Here is a 17,606-nt window from a genome sequence, read left to right as displayed (position 1 = left end):
GCCCTTCCAGTGCCAGCAGCCTAAAGGCTTGCTGTTGCTTCACCTTTTGACTTGTGCACTCCTGCCAAAATGAGCAACCCGATGTAGGCTTGCAAGTGGGTCACATCCAAGTCTTTCCAACTGTCCCCATACATGCGCCTCTCCTCTAAATTTGTCATCTCAAGTATATCCTTTTCAATTGATGGTGTCATGAAGAGCTCAAATGCTGATTTTATGTTATGGACATGGCTGACAGCATATCTGGTGGGGCCTGGAACCATTTTGATGACATTAGCAGCACTAAGTCTACCCTGTTGTTCAAGTGGGGAGACAGACCATAATAACTTCTAATTTTTGGAAGGCAGTGTGTTTGCTGGTGGTTGAGAGACAAAAGAAGGGTCAACACTGAGGGTCTCATGCTCATCAGAGGAGGATGCCTCATAATCAGGGTCCTCCTCAACGTCATCCTCTGTCTCTATTCACTGGAACCATATTTTCCTGTCCCCACAGCATGGGAAATATCAAAAATCTCCTCCCCCATGTTGTGTGAACTATCAGTGGTTCTCTAACTACTACAGTATGTAGTGTTATGTTAGGTTAGGGCCTTAAAGTTTTTTGAAGATTATAAAATTGCATGTCACAGTGACTTCAATATCATCCAAAACAACCAAAACAAATGTGTGTAAAATGTTGATATTTCTAATATGTTTTATACATCTAAAACAGCCTGGGGTCAATTTGACCCCAAAGAACACCGATGCATACAACATGTGTACAGGACATTGAAAACATATTATCATGTTAATTTTATGTTTACCCAGTTGTCCCCATTAAATTAGGAAAAGTCATTAAATATGAAGCAAAAAAAATGATGTCAATCATTTATTTAAAGACGTTAAACATTGAATGGGGTCAAATTGACCCCAAAGGTAATAGGAGGGTTAATTTACCCATTGAAAGGGTCACATTGGCCATCATCGCAACAATTGCCCCCCCCTTCCTGAGAAATTTGGCAGGAGCCGCCACTGCTTGAAGCGTTACTGTAGACAAGTATTCAGTTTAATGTACATGTCCGCAGGGTGGCGCTGTGTTGATACATTATTACAGATCCCCCACATGAACTTTTCCTCCTGCTTAAGAAACCCGACACCGGTTTAACCCCAGAGAGAGAGAGAAGGAGAGAGAGAGAGAAAGAGAGAGAGAGAGAGAAAGAGAGAGAGAGAGAGAATTCCCGTCTTCTCCAGCAAAAAAATCGCTGAGCGACTGACTGTACCGAACCGAGCGGAGATACGGCGTTCGTGAATGTTCGGCACTTTTCGGCTGCGGCGGCTCGTGTTTTTAAATGCTACAGGAAAAGTTGGTGTTCAAGGCTGCGGATGGGTGACGACCTATCTCAGCGCTTCCATGCATGGAGACGATGAAGAATCAAAACGGCAGCCCACGAATAAACCATCACAATCACAAGAATCACAGCAGCAGCTGTAGTAACAGATATCGGAACGGGAAAAAGGGAGAGTGGATCTCTGCGCTGTGGATGCGCTGCTCTCTGCGGGATTATGGCTTCTGTATGGGAACGCTGCTGCTCTTCTGCCTCGGGTCTCTTTTCTACCAGTTTAACGGAGGACCTCCTGGTGTCCTGCTGGAGATTAGACAGTATCTCGGTAAGACCCTGTTTTGTTTTGCTCGTGTTTGTACAGACGAAACGTGTGCAGAATTTGCGTCACATTTGCGCTTAACAACATCCAGCAAGTTATCTTACTGTACCATCACGCGATAAAATAGGGTTTCTGCTTGTGCTAATAAACACAGATTAACAACTCATGCGTAGAAACACGCTTCTGTTTATCCAGGTGAATGGTTGACCTGGAGCTCAGCGCCACATGGAACGCCACGCATGCGCACTCTGTACACATGGTCGTTCATAGTAAACAGTTGTGTTTGTGTACTAATTGTTTCATTCTGAGTGGACGCCAGTGACACAGACAGGCTTACACATTCATTCACCCCTAGAGGCAATTGGGGGTTGAGGGAAAGCTAGAGTACCTGAAGGATCCATGCATAGAAACAGGTACAAGATGTTAAACTCCTTACAGTGATCTAAAGTAAGTGACCAACCCGGGACTTAAGGACCCATGTTGCTGTGCTGCATTCTATCAGCTGCTTTAAACAAATGTGGCAAAAAAACTGCATAAAACCGGCTATAATGGTAAACCATTTTTCTCTGACTGACACTGCATAGTAAGATGTTCTAAAAAGGTTCTACAATACCCCTTTTGGATTTAAAATTGAACAATACTGTGTAGAAATTATAAGCAGTGTTATAGGATGGCCGGTGGTCTACACAGACAAGATTGGCTACGTCTGAGAAGGCAAAAATTCTGTGGAACTAAAATTAAGCCTTGTGGAACACCATAATTTACCTTTGTTTAGAAATTGCCACTTATAACTGTGAAAAGTGTCACCGATTACATGTACAGCCCCAATCCAAAAAGTAAGGCCTTTGCGGGTTTAAAAAAAAGGCAACTTTTGGATTTAAAATGGAACAATACTGTGTAGAAATTATAAGGATTGAATGTCAGCAGTGTTATCGGATGGCCGGTGGTCTACACAGACAAAATTGGCTACGTCTGAAAAGGAAGGAAAGCTGTGTAATGGAACGGCATTTCCTTTTCAGGGTATTCTGTCTTATGCCCTGTGTTTCCCAGTTGAACTGGACCTAACATGACCCTGACCAGAATAAAGTGGTTGATGAAAATAATAAAAAAAAGAGAATGTACACACTAGCAACATTTAGTAAAAACACAGTGGACCCAAAACCAAGCCTTGTGGAACACCATAATTTTCTTTTGTTTAGAAATAGGACTTAAAATTTACATAATTGTTAGGTTTTGCCACTTATAACCAGGAAAAGTGTCACCAATTTCGTGTACAGCCCCAATCCAAAAAATTTGGATTGTAGGACGAAAATGTAAATAAAAACACAGCAATGATTTGCAAATTCTGCCTGACTTGTATTCAATCAAAAACAGTATAAATATGAGAGTTAAAAATTTAGCGCTATAACATAACAGTATAACACTTAACAACGTTCTGTAATTGTTTGTGAAGGGGACAACAATTGTTATACTTGGTGGAAGGTGGAAGGTTTTCCCATTCTTGCTTAATGTAACACTTCAGATTTTAAACAGTCTGGGGTCTCTAATGTTGTTTATTGCACATAATAATATCCCCAAGTCTTCCACAAGAGACTCGTCTGGACTGCGGTCAGGTCTTGCACCTGCATTTTTTTCTTATACAACCACACTTTTGTAACAGTGTGGACTGTAATTGTCATGCTAAAACAAGCAGAGACTTCCTTTAGAATGTATAGATTGATGCATACATTTTTCCAAAATGTGTCTGTATGTCTTAGCATGAATGTTGCAAGTTACCCATACCATTGGCACTAACACTCCTTCGTCTGTACTCCTTAGCATTAATGGTGCCAACACTCCCCCATACCATGACAGATGCTGGTTTTTGAATGTTGCATCGGTAACAATCAGGACGGTCCTTTTCCTCTTTGGCCTGGAAATCCTGACGTCCATTATTTTCCACACATTTCTACTTTGCATCAGTTTATCTCAGATAATCGTCTCGAGCCGGAGAATTTGGCTGTGTTTCTGGTTGTTGTTTATACATTCCACTTTGCTTAGTGGGGTCTTCATTCTAGAGACAAACCATGTTTACTGACAAGGGCACTCTGAAGCATGTGTTTAGATTAATCACAGAAGTGTGTTGGTTTTTAATACAACGTCTTAGCCATAGTGCACAGAGATCTGTCTGGATTCCATCTCGGAATCTTTTAATCATGGAATCTAGATGGTGAAATCTCTAAATTCCTTGCAAACTTTGTTCTCAGACTGTTTTTTGCAAAGCAGCGATCTTCGAACTACTGCTTGTAAATATGCCTTTTATTAATGCTCCACTTATAACCAATCATTTACATTTTAAGCATTTAGCAGACGCTCTTATCCAGAGCGACTTACAAAAGTGCTTCTGTAGTGAACATTACATTACTCCAACAAATCTGCTGAAACCCTGTTTGAACTACAGTTTTTTTTAATGCAAGAAATAAATAAAAGCATTAGTAAGTACATGTTAGCCTAAGTGCCTTTAATCATCTTTTGAAGACAATGAGAGACTCAGATGTTCGAACAGACAGAGGAAGCTCATTCCACCACTTGGGTGCAAGTACAGAGAAGAGCCTTGATGCTGGTCGTGGATGATCAAGTCGAGCGAGACTAGTGGCTTGTAGGTTGGTGGTACAAAGCGGGGTTTTGTTAGACCTCTAAGGCAGTGGTCCCCAACTACCGGGCTGCGTCCGGTACCGGTCTGTGGGTCATTGTTTCCGGGCCGCACAGAAAAAATAAATAATGTAGACCAGACCTGGGCATTGTACGGCCTGCGGGCCGGAGCCATCCCCAACCAGCCCGCATGAGGTCAGTGGCAATTAAAAATCAGACGTAAATAAATGTACATCACACATGCCATAAAACAGAATTGTTTTTATTGTGACGGGAGCGCTATTTCTTTACATTTCCGCAAGTTTCGATTTACGTGTGTGTGAGACGAGTGTATCCAGCTTCATCGTAATGTGTTGGCGAACAGAACTGAGCACGACTGACCGACACGATATTGTTTTTAACAAGACATGGACTTCAAAAGTCAGATATAAAGCTGTTTAAGGATCACAATTTAAATCTAGGGTTTATATCGCCGTTACAGTACTAAACACAGAGAAATACAAGAACTTGAACGATGCAGAGCGTCACATCCATTTCCAACACATGGGTGTTTATCGTCTCATATCACCCCCAGGTGGAAGCAGCGTCTCGTTGCAGTGAAAAAAGCTCATGTGTGAGCAGTATAGTTATTCTACAGTATTTTAAATTCTCCCGCCCCCACCGGTCCGTGAAATTATATTTTATAGGAAACCGGTCCGTGGTGCAAAAAAGGTTGGGGACCGCTGCTCTAAGGTATAAAAATACCATTTTATGAATTGTAAGGCTTTATGACTACTCCAGTTCTCCGGCGGCACAGCTAATTTTTTTCGTTAATGCGAAGACAGACCTTGAATAGAGCCAGCTGCATGTCCTCCTCAATGGTCAGTCTGGCCTGTATTTAGTTTGGATGACTGCCATTGCTGAAACCCCAGCCTCACATGTGTAGGTTGTGCTGAATTGTATCAACACTTTCATTGCTGCATCATGACACATTGGGTATTCAGCTGCAGTCTCAGACCAGAAAGACTCCAATAGAACCTCAGAGAAATAAGCTTTCATACTGGTTATACACTGATCAGCCGTAACATTAAAACCACCACCTTGTTTCTACACTCACTGTCCATTTTATCAGCTCCACTTACCATATAGAAGCACTTTGTAGTTCTACAATTACTGACTGTAGTCCATCTGTTTCTCTACATACTTTTTTAACCTGCTTTCACCGTGTGTTAGTGTGTGTTGTGCTGGTGTGAGTGGATCAGACACAGCAGTGCTGCTGGAGTTTTTAAATGCGTGTCCACTCACTGTCCACTCTATTAGACACTCCTACCTAGTTGGTCCACCTTGTAGATGTAAAGTCAGAGACGATCGCTCATCTATTGCTGCTGTTTGAGTTGGTCATCTTCTAGACCTTCATCAGTGGTCACATGATACTGCCCACAGGGCGCTGTCGGCTGGATGTTTTTGGTTGGTGGACTATTCTCAGTCCAGCAGTTACAGTGAGGTGTTTTAAAACTCCATCAACATTGCTGTGTCTTATCCACTCATACCAGCACAACACACACTAACGCACCACCACCATGCCAGTGTTACTGCAGTGCTGAGAATGATCCACCACCCAAATAATACCTGCTCTGTAGTGGTCCTGTGGGGGTTCTGACCATTGAAGAACAGGATGAAAACAGGCTAAAAAGTATGTAGAGAAACACATGGTGGTTTTAATGTTATGGCTGATCGGTGTATGTCTAATATGATTATAAGCTCACCTAAGAGTTGTGATTTCAATGTTCTCAGTGAAAGGGTTGTTAATCCATAGAAAGAGGTCGAGGTGCTTGTAATCAAGTCTTAAATTTATCCAGCATTTTTGAAAGATGCTCTGTTACTTAAGGCTGGTTGGGGCTGATATGTACTGTATGTGTCTGTCTGTTAGAATCTTGTGCATGTTCTCAAACGTGTCGGTGACTCCTAACGAGGCGCGTGCTTTCCACAATGTCAGCTTTCTTTTGTCTTCCTCAATTCGTTTGTCTTGTGTCACTGTTTCCACCTTGCATATTTATTTCACTGAATAGTTGGATGAGCCACATGTGATTAAGGCCCTACCTAATTCATGGCCATAAATCACAAATTGCTGTGAAATTAGAACTTTAAGGTGTGTGTTTAGTAATGTAACATTTTTCATTCACATAGCATTCAAGTGCCTCACGTTTACTGGTTAATTTGCACTATGAGGCGGTCCTAGCAACCCTACGGCAATTCGGTTAGCAATTGCTTAGTCAAAATGATAAAAACACTATGCAGGTAACTGAGTTTTGGAAAACTCCCAACCAATTCCGTGGACTCTGAGTAGGGTATGTCAAAACACAGACAAATATGTTTGTATTTGACACAGAGCCTCACACTGTCGCTGGGCGGCACGGTGGCTCAGTGGGTAGCACTGTCGCCTCACAGCAACAAGGTCCTGGGTTTCCATCCCCAGGTGGGGTGGTCTGGGTCCTTTCTGTGTGGAGTTTGCATGTTCTCCTCGTGTCTGTGTGGGTTGCCTTCAGGAGCTCCGGTTTCCTCCCACAGTCTAAAGTCATGCAAGTGTGATGAATTGGAGATACAAAATTATCCATGACTGTTTGACATTAAACTTGTGAACGGATAAATCTTGTGTAACGAGTAACTACTGTTTGTCGTGAATGTAACCAAAGTGTGTAAGACATGATGTTAAAATCCTAATAAATATATAAAATATAATTTAATGACTGGTGTGAAATGTGGCATCTGTGATTTAAAAAAACTGAGGTCCATGAAATTAAGCACATTTAGTAGGACCCAGTTATTATGAAATAACACAGCAGGATTCAGTTACTTGTTTACAAGAAAGTCTAAAGCTCCTCTCTAAGGCTCAGAAGACACAGACAGCCACCTATTATCAGTGTGCGTGAGGAGAACGTGGTACTCCGCACCTACTTACCGTACAGGGAAGTGAACAGCCTGGTGTTTGTTGCTCTTTAAGACTTTGACAGCGTTCTCCAAGACGTCATGTAAGCATGACTGTATTGCTTTCGAAGCTAGTGTGTTGAAACGGCACGGCGAGCAACGCACAACGCCTGCATTCTTGCTTGTCATCACGGCTGCTCCATGAGTGCACACTTCAGTGTATAGTACATTTCATTTGTTTTCATGAGCTCATCCAGAACTCATCCAGAACTCATCCAGAACTCCAGAAATATCAGTTGCTTTCATGGTGGTATGTAGCTCCTTGCAGAACAAAAAGTTCTTGTTGATTTCTTATTCCTATTCATAGCTAATGCACTAGAAAGTATAACTAGATAATGATTTGTGTTCCTTACATAGTGCACTAGATAGTGTATTACATAATTAATTATGTTCCCTACATAGTGCACTAAATTGTATATCAGAAAACGGATTTATGTTCCCTACATAGTGCACTAAATTGTATATCAGATAACGGATTTATGTTCCCTACATAGTGCACTAAATTGTATATCAGATCACGGATTTATGTTCCCTACATAGTGCACTAAATTGTGTATTAGATAACGCATTCATGTTGACTACATAGTGCACTAGAAAGTATAACTAGATGATGATTTGTGTTCCTTACATTACATAATTAATTATGTTCCCTACATAGTGCACTAAATTGTATATCAGATAACGGCTTTATGTTCCCTACATAGTGCACTAAATTGTATATCAGATAACGGATTTATGTTCCCTACATAGTGCGCTAGATTGTATATCAGATAACGGATTTATGTTCCCTACATAGTGGGCTAGATTGTATATCAGATAACGGATTTATGTTCCCTACATAGTGCGCTAGATTGTGTATCAGATAACGGATTTATGTTCCCTACATAGTGCACTAAATTGTATATCAGATAACAGATTTATGTTCCCTACATAGTGCACTAAATTGTATATCAGATAACGGATTTATGTTCCCTACATAGTGCACTAAATTGTATATCAGATAACGCATTCATGTTCCCTACATAGTGCACTAAATTGTATATCAGATAATGGATTTATGTTCCCTACATAGTGCACTAAATTGTATATCAGATAACGGATTTATGTTCCCTACATAGTGCACTAGATTGTACAGTGTATCACAAAAGTGAGTACACCCCTCACATTTCTGCAAATATTTCAATATATCTTTTCATGGGACAACACTATAGACATGAAACTTGGATATAACTTAGAGTAGTCAGTGTACAACTTGTATAGCAGTGTAGATTTACTGTCTTCTGAAAATAACTCAACACACAGCCATTAATGTCTAAATGGCTGGCAACGTAAGTGAGTACACCCCACAGTGAACATGTCCAAATTGTGCTCAAAGTGTCAATATTTTGTGTGACCACCATTATTATCCAGCACTGCCTTAACCCTCCTGGGCATGGAATTCACCAGAGCTGCACAGGTTGCTACTGGAATCCTCTTCCACTCCTCCATGATGATATCACGGAGCTGGTGGATGTTAGACACCTTGAACTCCTCCACCTTCCACTTGAGGATGCGCCACAGGTGCTCAATTGGGTTTAGTCCATCACCTTTACCTTCAGCTTCCTCAGCAAGGCAGTTGTCATCTTGGAGGTTGTGTTTGGGGTCGTTATCCTGTTGGAAAACTGCCATGAGGCCCAGTTTTCGAAGGGAGGGGATCATGCTCTGTTTCAGAATGTCACAGTACATGTTGGAATTCATGTTTCCCTCAATGAACTGCAGCTCCCCAGTGCCAGCAACACTCATGCAGCCCAAGACCATGATGCTACCACCACCATGCTTGACTGTAGGCAAGATACAGTTGTCTTGGTACTTCTCACCAGGGCGCCGCCACACATGCTGGACACCATCTGAGCCAAACAAGTTTATCTTGGTCTCGTCAGACCACAGGGCATTCCAGTAATCCATGTTCTTGGACTGCTTGTCTTCATCAAACTGTTTGCGGTCTCTCGTGTGTGTCAGCTTCCTTCTGGGATGACGACCATGCAGACCGAGTTGATGCAGTGTGCGGCGTATGGTCTGAGCACTGACAGGCTGACCTCCCACGCCTTCAACCTCTGCAGCAATGCTGGCAGCACTCATGTGTCTATTTTTTAAAGCCAACCTCTGGATATGACGCTGAACACGTGGACTCAACTTCTTTGGTCGACCCTGGCGAAGCCTGTTCCGAGTGGAACCTGTCCTGGAAAACCGCTGTATGACCTTGGCCACCATGCTGTAGCTCAGTTTCAGGGTGTTAGCAATCTTCTTATAGCCCAGGCCATCTTTGTGGAGAGCAACAATTCTATTTCTCACATCCTCAGAGAGTTCTTTGCCATGAGGTGCCATGTTGAATATCCAGTGGCCAGTATGAGAGAATTGTACCCAAAACACCAAATTTAACAGCCCTGCTCCCCATTTACACCTGGGACCTTGACACATGACACCAGGGAGGGACAACGACACATTTGGGCACAATTTGGACATGTTCACTGTGGGGTGTACTCACTTATGTTGCCAGCTATTTAGACATTAATGGCTGTGTGTTGAGTTATTTTCAGAAGACAGTAAATCTACACTGCTATACAAGCTGTACACTGACTACTCTAAGTTATATCCAAGTTTCATGTCTATAGTGTCGTCCCATGAAAAGATATAATGAAATATTTGCAGAAATGTGAGGGGTGTACTCACTTTTGTGATACACTGTATATCAGATAACGGATTTAATACGCGATCGGGAATGAAGTCTGTGTTGCCTGCGTGCGCGTTTGTGTGTGTGCGCTTTTGGCCACAGATTTTATCTGACTTGTGGGCATCAGGGAGCTGCTATGTATATGCGGGAGACTCCCGGAACTTGCGGGAGACTTGGGATGTATGCAGTTACAGGGCTCTAGACTAACTTTTTGCACTGGTTGCACTGGTGCGCCTAACTTTTTTTCTTAGGTGCACCAGCACAAAAGTTAGGTGCACCCAAATTTTCGACTGCATCGCATTTAACACCGCAGTTTTACAGGTTCACTTTTTTTTAATTTTTTTTTATCACTGTCCATACAGGCAATATTGACTTGTAATTAACTAACAATCTGGTCAACATGGCCTCGTCTGATGATCTGTTTGCTACTGTCTGCCGCTGAAAGGCAGTGGGGAGAGGGGACACTTGGGCAGTGCATTTATCGCCGCATGTAATGTGTTTTATAGATGCATTGGGCTTTTTCAGCCTTTCAATTCGAAATGTATTAGAACCAGTCACAAATATACTATTGCAGGCCATGGTTTTCCCATGCTCTTTACAATTAATTATAGTATTATAGTCTAATTATAGCAATTATTTTTTATAAAAATTATAATAATAGAGTAAATGTGTATGTATGTGTGTATATCTATTTATATGTGTGTGTATATTTAAAATTATATGTATATATATATGTGTGGGTTTGTGTGTGTGTGTGTGTGTGTGTGTATGGGGCTCTAGAGTGTTAGAGTGTAATCTTAAATACAGTGCATTATATTATCTGCTTTACTGAATCTTTTACACAGATTCCCAAAATCGCTTGCGGTGCACTCACTGTGTATTTTGACTACATGTATTCTAATATATTATGGTCTTTTAGTTATTTTTATATTTTATTAACGAAAATATTGTGTTTTTACTTTTACTCGCTAGCATTAGCCACTTGCTACTAGAGGGTCGGCTCACCTAGCCGCTGTCCGGTGGGGATGCTGCGGGTCTTTTGCTGTGCGGTGGTGGAGGTGTGGGAATAAAGGCACACAACAGGGTCGAGTCACTTTAACTGTTTAGTCAGGACTTCGGTGAGCATTACAACACTTTAGACTGCCTAGCTCCAGAATCCGAACTTCCATTCTGGGGACATCCGGCGAGTTTCATATACAAAACTAAATTAACTGCAGAACATCCGAACGCACGTGTATAAACCTGGTGCTGCATTCTGATTGGCTGAGCTGAATGTTGCTTACATATCGCCGCTAGAATATTGTCCCGCCCTTCACTATCTCTGATTGGTTTAGACCATGTTATTGGCCTAATGTGTGTCTGTTTTTTGTCCTTCGGAAGCCTGGTCGCACCGGTGCGACCTGAGATTTTTTTTAGTCGCACCATTGAGAAATTAGGTCGCATGTGCGACCAAATTGGTCGCACTCTAGAGCCCTGCAGTTAAGAAGGAGCTTTTTGCAGTTTATTGACACAACCCAGCTGCCAATGTCTAAGCTTGTATCCGTTACTATTGATGGTACCCCAGCAATGTTGGGTCACACCGATGGGTTTATTTTCATCCCAGTTTGTGTAGTGGACAGCTAATTAGCTTTTCATTCAAAACACAACCTAGCCTTCTTACTGTATTGTTGATATTTTGTTTCTAGATGCCTTTTAGTTTGTTTGGTTTTATGAATTCATTGGACACACAGTTGATGCACTGTGGCTGAGGTGTGTCTTTGCTCATGGGAAATTTTATTAATCCATATTAAAGACGTGCACTGATCAGTGATTTGTAGTTCTACAATTACTGACTGTAGTCCATCTGTTTCTCTACACACTTTTTTAACCTGCTTTCACCCTGTTCTTCAATGGTCAGGACCTCCATAGAACCACTACAGAGCAGGTATTATTTAGGTGGTGGATCATTCTCAGCACTGCAGTGACACTAACATGGTGGTGGTGTGTTTGTGTGTGTTGTGCTGGTATGAGTGGATCAGACACAGCAGCGCTGCTGGAGATTTTAAATACCGTGTCCACTCAATGTCCACTCATTAGACACTCCTACCTAGTTGGTCCACCTTGTAGATGTAAAGTCATAGAAGATCGCTCATCTATTGCTGCTCTTTGAGTTGGTCATCTTCTTGATCTATGGGGCGCTGTTGGCTGGATATTTTTGGTTGGTGGACTTATTCTCAGCAGGGACAGTGAGGTGTTTAAAAACTCCAGCAGCGCTGCTGTGTCTGATCCACTCATACCAGCACAACACACTCTAACACACCACCACCATGTCAGTGTCACAGGGGGTCCTGACCATTGAAGAACAGAGTAAAAGAAGGTTAAAAAGTATGTAGATGGACTACAGTCAGTAATTGTAGAACTACAAAGTGCTTCTATATGGGGTAAGTGGAGCTGATAAAATAGACAGTGTAGAAACAAGGAGGTGGTTTTAATGTTATGGCTGATCAGTGTATATCTTGGTGTATTTTCCGAAACTGCCTGATGTAGTGGGTTTACTGATAGTGCTTGCAGAGCTAGGAGATAACTAGACTGGGTCTGCATCAACAACTACGAAATAATTTGCTGTTTCCATCGGTTGAGCTTTGCACCTCTGAGGTGGACAAATCAAACATTTGTCCATTCTCAAAAACCCAGCATTGGCTATAGGTAGTTTGAAATGGATTTATATTACAGAAGACCTGCTGTGCCCTAATAGCCTATTGACTTTCCCATCCCGTCACATGATTATTTTTAGTCTTTTCAGTGAAATGCAGCTGGACCCCTGTCTCACTGAGGCTCCCTAGTGTCCCCCTAGCTGAGAATCACTAAATTAGATCAAAGTGGGAATACTCTGTGTATCATCTGCACTCTTATAACACTGGTCCGTTCAACTGCTGCTGACTAAAAAGTTATCTGTTAAAATGTACTATATGGCCGCTCAGGTGGTGCATCGGTAAAAACACATGCTGGAACCAGAGCTGGGATCTCGAATACATCGTATTGAATCTGCCGTCTAAGGCTGAGCGGCCACATGAAAATCGATTGACCTGTTGTTCAGATATGTGCATATACAAGTCCTGCACAGTGGTCAGAGGGATTTTAAGCCATTCTTCTTGCAGGATAGTGGCCAGGTCACTACGTGATGCTGGTGGAGGAAAACGTTTCCTGACTCGCTTCTCCAAAACACCCCAAAGTGGCTCAATAATATTTAGATCTGGTGACTGTGCAGGCCATGGGAGATGTTCAACTTCACTTTCATGTTCATCAAACCAATCTTTCACCTTGCTGTCTTGCTGTGTGTATTGGTGCATTGTCATCCTGATACACGGCACCGTCATTGGATGCATATGGTCCTCCAGAATGGTTCGGTAGTCCTTGGCAGTGACGCGCCCATCTAGCACAAGTATTGGGCCAAGGGAATGCCATGATATGGCAGCCCAAACCATCACTGATCCACCCCCATGCTTCACTCTGGGCATGCAACAGTCTGGGTGGTACGCTTCTTTGGGGCTTCTCCACACCGTAACTCTCCCGGATGTGGGGAAAACAGTAAAGGTGGACTCATCAGAGAACAATACATGTTTCACATTGTCCACAGCCCAAGATTTGCGCTCCTTGCACCATTGAAACCGACGTTTGGCATTGGCACGAGTGACCAAAGGTTTGGCTATAGCAGCCCGGCCGTGTATATTGACCCTGTGGAGCTCCCGACGGACAGTTCTGGTGGAAACAGGAGAGTTGAGGTGCACATTTAATTCTGCCGTGATTTGGGCAGCCGTGGTTTTATGTTTTTTGGATACAATCCGGGTTAGCACCCGAACATCCCTTTCAGACAGCTTCCTCTTGCGTCCACAGTTAATCCTGTTGGATGTGGTTTGTCCTTCTTGGTGGTATGCTGACATTACCCTGGATACCGTGGCTCTTGATACATCACAAAGACTTGCTGTCTTGGTCACAGATGCGCCAGCAAGACGTGCACCAACAATTTGTCCTCTTTTGAACTCTGGTATGTCACCCATAATGTTGTGTGCATTGCAATATTTTGAGCAAAACTGTGCTCTTACCCTGCTAATTGAACCTTCACACTCTGCTCTTACTGGTGCAATGTGCAATTAATGAAGATTGGCCACCAGACTGGTCCAATTTAGCCATGAAACCTCCCACACTAAAATGACAGGTGTTTCAGTTATTTTGTCCAACCCCTGTATATATATTATGGCCAAAAGTATGGGGACACCCCACCATGATCATGGTCAGCCCATTTCAAAACCATTACCATAAACAGCTCTAAGAACCTTTACTCTTGAGAGGCTTTCCTTAATGTTTGTGTTTCTTTTGGCACATGTGACCACTGACTGCTTCTGAGCCTGATCCAGGTCTGGGAGAAGGTTTCCCAGGACACCATCCGCCGTCTCACCAGAACATTGTCGGGAGTGCACGTCTGGGTCAAAAATACTACTCCTAATAATACTATTCCTATTCCCCCAAATGTTTTAGGTTTTATACAAATTACCTATTTACCACAGGGCATTATAATTAAAATATTAGTTTAGAAAAGTTTAGAATAATGGCATTAATAATGTATATTCATTACTTTTGGCTATTTAGGGTTCATCACAGCTGATATTTCACATACCAGACAGTTTTATGCTAGATACCGGGCTAATGGTTAGGGTACTGGGCTAGTAATTAGTATGTCGCTGGTTCAAGGCCTACCACTCCCAGGTTGCTGCTGTTGGTCCCTTGAGCAAGGCCCATAAACCTCAGTTGCTCAGAGCTAGAGCTCAGACTCTGGACTATGAATCTCTCTATTGCTACCGGCTTTCCCGGGTGCCCAGCAGACACATGTTGGCTATGTCCAATGGAAAAAAGGTCAGATGCACTTGTCGCAACAAATAACAAAAATGTGACCTCTGCTCTATATTGTACAATAAAACAAGAGGAATTATGTAAAGCATTTAAATGGCTCTCTGTAGGAATTCACTGCTGGCTGGTATGAAGAAGTACGTGTCAGAGGGGGTGGGTGCTAGTCTGTTCCAATGTGGAGGTGGTGCGAACAGCAGTGAAATTGTAATGAGTAGATTTCCAGTAAAGGGCGGCACGGGGCTCGGTGGGTAGCACTGTCGCCCCACAGGCCACAGCAAGAAAGTCCTGGGTTCGATCCCCAGGCGGGGCAGTCTGGGTTTTTTCTGTGCGGAGTTTGCATGTTCTCCCCGTGTCTGCGTGGGTTTCCTCCCACAGTTTAAAAACATGCAGTCAGGTTAATTGGAGACACTGAATTGCCCTATAGGTGAATGGGTGTGTGTGTGTATTTGTGTGTGTCTGCCCTGCGATGGACTGGCGCCCCATACAGGGTGTTACTGGGTGCCTTGGATCAAAAGTAATATCTCGATATTTTTTTGTTTTTCTAAGACAAAGTTTGTTGTTTTCTAACGTCTCACCTGTCGTGTAATGTGAATTACAAATATATTGTCTGTCCCTTTAAGAATGTTAAGTGCACTATAGGGCGCAGGGAGCGAGTGTGTAGGGAAGAGATCAGAATTGACCGTTTCCGGCTGTGCTCATGTTTTTCTGTTGTTTTGCACTGAGCTTGTGTGACATTAAATATAGCGTTCTCGTTAAACCCCCCCTCACATGTTTGGACTTTATACATTATTTTACATCAGTCGTCACAACATTACCATTTACATTAATATTTTTTTTTACCGTATAGAACTTTCTGTAATACAGGTATCGTACACGTCACTGTGTAACTATTACAACATTTAATGCATTTTAATCAGCGTTCTGCTTCATGCTCTTTATTATTATTTAACAGCTTTATTTGTCGTTTAATTGCTGTTTGCTCCTTGTTTACTGCAGAGTTAGTTCGTGCAATTTTATAAATTTTTGGTTGTTTATTGGCCAAGAACAAGAAATACTATAATACAAGAGAAATAAATAAATGACGTGTCGGACGTCGGGTGATCATCCAGTATAAACTAACACGACCACGTACAACATCCAGTACAGAAATCACTTCCCCATAATGTTTGTTTTTTACAGATAGAGCAAATATCTTTTCTTGTTTTTCAACTTTGGGATTTGAAGTGAAAAACAAATGACCAAAGTACACGGAGCTGGAACCTTTTGTCCGGACTTGTTTTCGGCATTCTCTACAGAATACATTATTCTGCTGCTCATCTGACACTTCTCCAAATAATTGAGCCATTATTATTCTTTTTACTAACCAGCTCCTCAACCGTCTCCATGCTATCATGGGAGTTTTACTCACAGAAATGTGTTCTGAGGGCAGAAAGATTTGGCGGTGGGGAGGGGCAAGTTGTGTTCAGTGAGGGAGAGAGGCAGGACAAGGTGAACATGTGCAGAGACAAACTGGGAGAAGAGAAAGACGAACTGTCGGATCTAATTGGAACGCAACAGCTATATCGATATAAGCGATATTGTCTTATCTTATCTTATTATCGTATGAAAATATATCGATATTTTATAAATAAAATTGAAAAGCTGACCCTAATTGAATAAGCGGTTAAGAAAGTGAATGAGTGAGATTTCTAGTAGGAATAGTAGGAGAAATGACAGTTGACACAACTGGCTTGTTTTTAGTTAAGTTAGGGTTTAGGAATTGCTTTTGCCAAAAATATTTAGACAGCTACATTTAACGATGTCTAAATTTGACATTGCTGACACAGAAAATTGCAACATTTAGCCTCTGTTGAAGTATGTTGGAATCTTCTTTCTGCTAACAGCTTACAGCTAATTACTGTTATAAAAACCATCAACTATCCAGGCTTCAGATGCCGGGTATGCTTTTTGAGAACCTTATGCTGTCTCATCTGCCAGGTTAGCCTGCTTTGGTTTCTGTTAGAGCTAATTGAATCTAATTTGTAGAGCTATGACTAGCTTTGAACTTATAAGCTAGCGAGCTTGTAGGACACTCGCCAAACTGAAGACATTAACATCCAGCAGCTAGTCTCAACACACACAGCAGAAAATATTTGAAATGAATATAAATCACTTTTTATTGTTTGGCTCTGACGGACTCCCTCACTTTTTTCTTTCCCTTTTAAAAAAACCTTCAGATGCAGCGAATATAAACCATGATTTATAATAGTACACTAATATTACTGCACACATACGCTAAAAAATATACACCCATCAGCCATAACATTAAAACCACCTCCTTGTTTCTACACTCACTGTTTCTCTGCATGCTTTGTTATCCTCCATTCATGCTGTTCTTCAATGTTCAGGACCCCCACAGAACCACTACAGAGTAGGTATTATTTGGGTGGTAGATCATTCTCAGCACTGCAGTGACACTGACATGGTGGTGGTGTGTTAGTGTGTGTTGTGCTGGTATGAGTGGATCAGACACAGCAGCGCTGATGGAGTTTTTAAATACCGTGTCCATTCACTGTCCACTCTATTAGACACTCCTACCTAGTTGGTCCACCTTGTAGAGGTAAAGTCAGAGACGATCGCTCATCTATTGCTGCTGTTTGAGTCAGTCATCTTCTAGACCTTCATCAGTGGTCACAAGACGCTGCCCACAGGGCGCTGTTGGCTGGATATTTTTGGTTGGTGGGCTATTCTCAGTCCAACAGTGACAGTGAGGTGTTTAAAAACTCCAGCAGCATTGCTGTGTC

General features: G+C 42.2%; 1 protein-coding gene across 1 annotated transcript in view; it reads left to right on the top strand.

Moving 5' to 3' along the window:
* The first annotated feature begins 1,396 nt into the window (after positions 1–1,396).
* The window catches only part of usta (uronyl 2-sulfotransferase a), a 151,993-nt gene continuing 135,783 nt past the window's right edge, over positions 1,397–17,606 (top strand). Inside the window, exon 1 of the mRNA XM_063001942.1 lies at positions 1,397–1,640. Coding sequence (XP_062858012.1) covers positions 1,397–1,640 — 244 coding nt within the window. The remainder of the gene's footprint in view (positions 1,641–17,606) is intronic.

The sequence above is a fragment of the Trichomycterus rosablanca genome, chromosome 9, assembly GCF_030014385.1.
Source record: "Trichomycterus rosablanca isolate fTriRos1 chromosome 9, fTriRos1.hap1, whole genome shotgun sequence".
Classification (NCBI taxonomy): Eukaryota; Metazoa; Chordata; class Actinopteri; order Siluriformes; family Trichomycteridae; genus Trichomycterus; species Trichomycterus rosablanca.
Note: the sequence above shows the minus strand (reverse complement) of the source record. Positions and strands in the feature narration are given on the sequence as shown.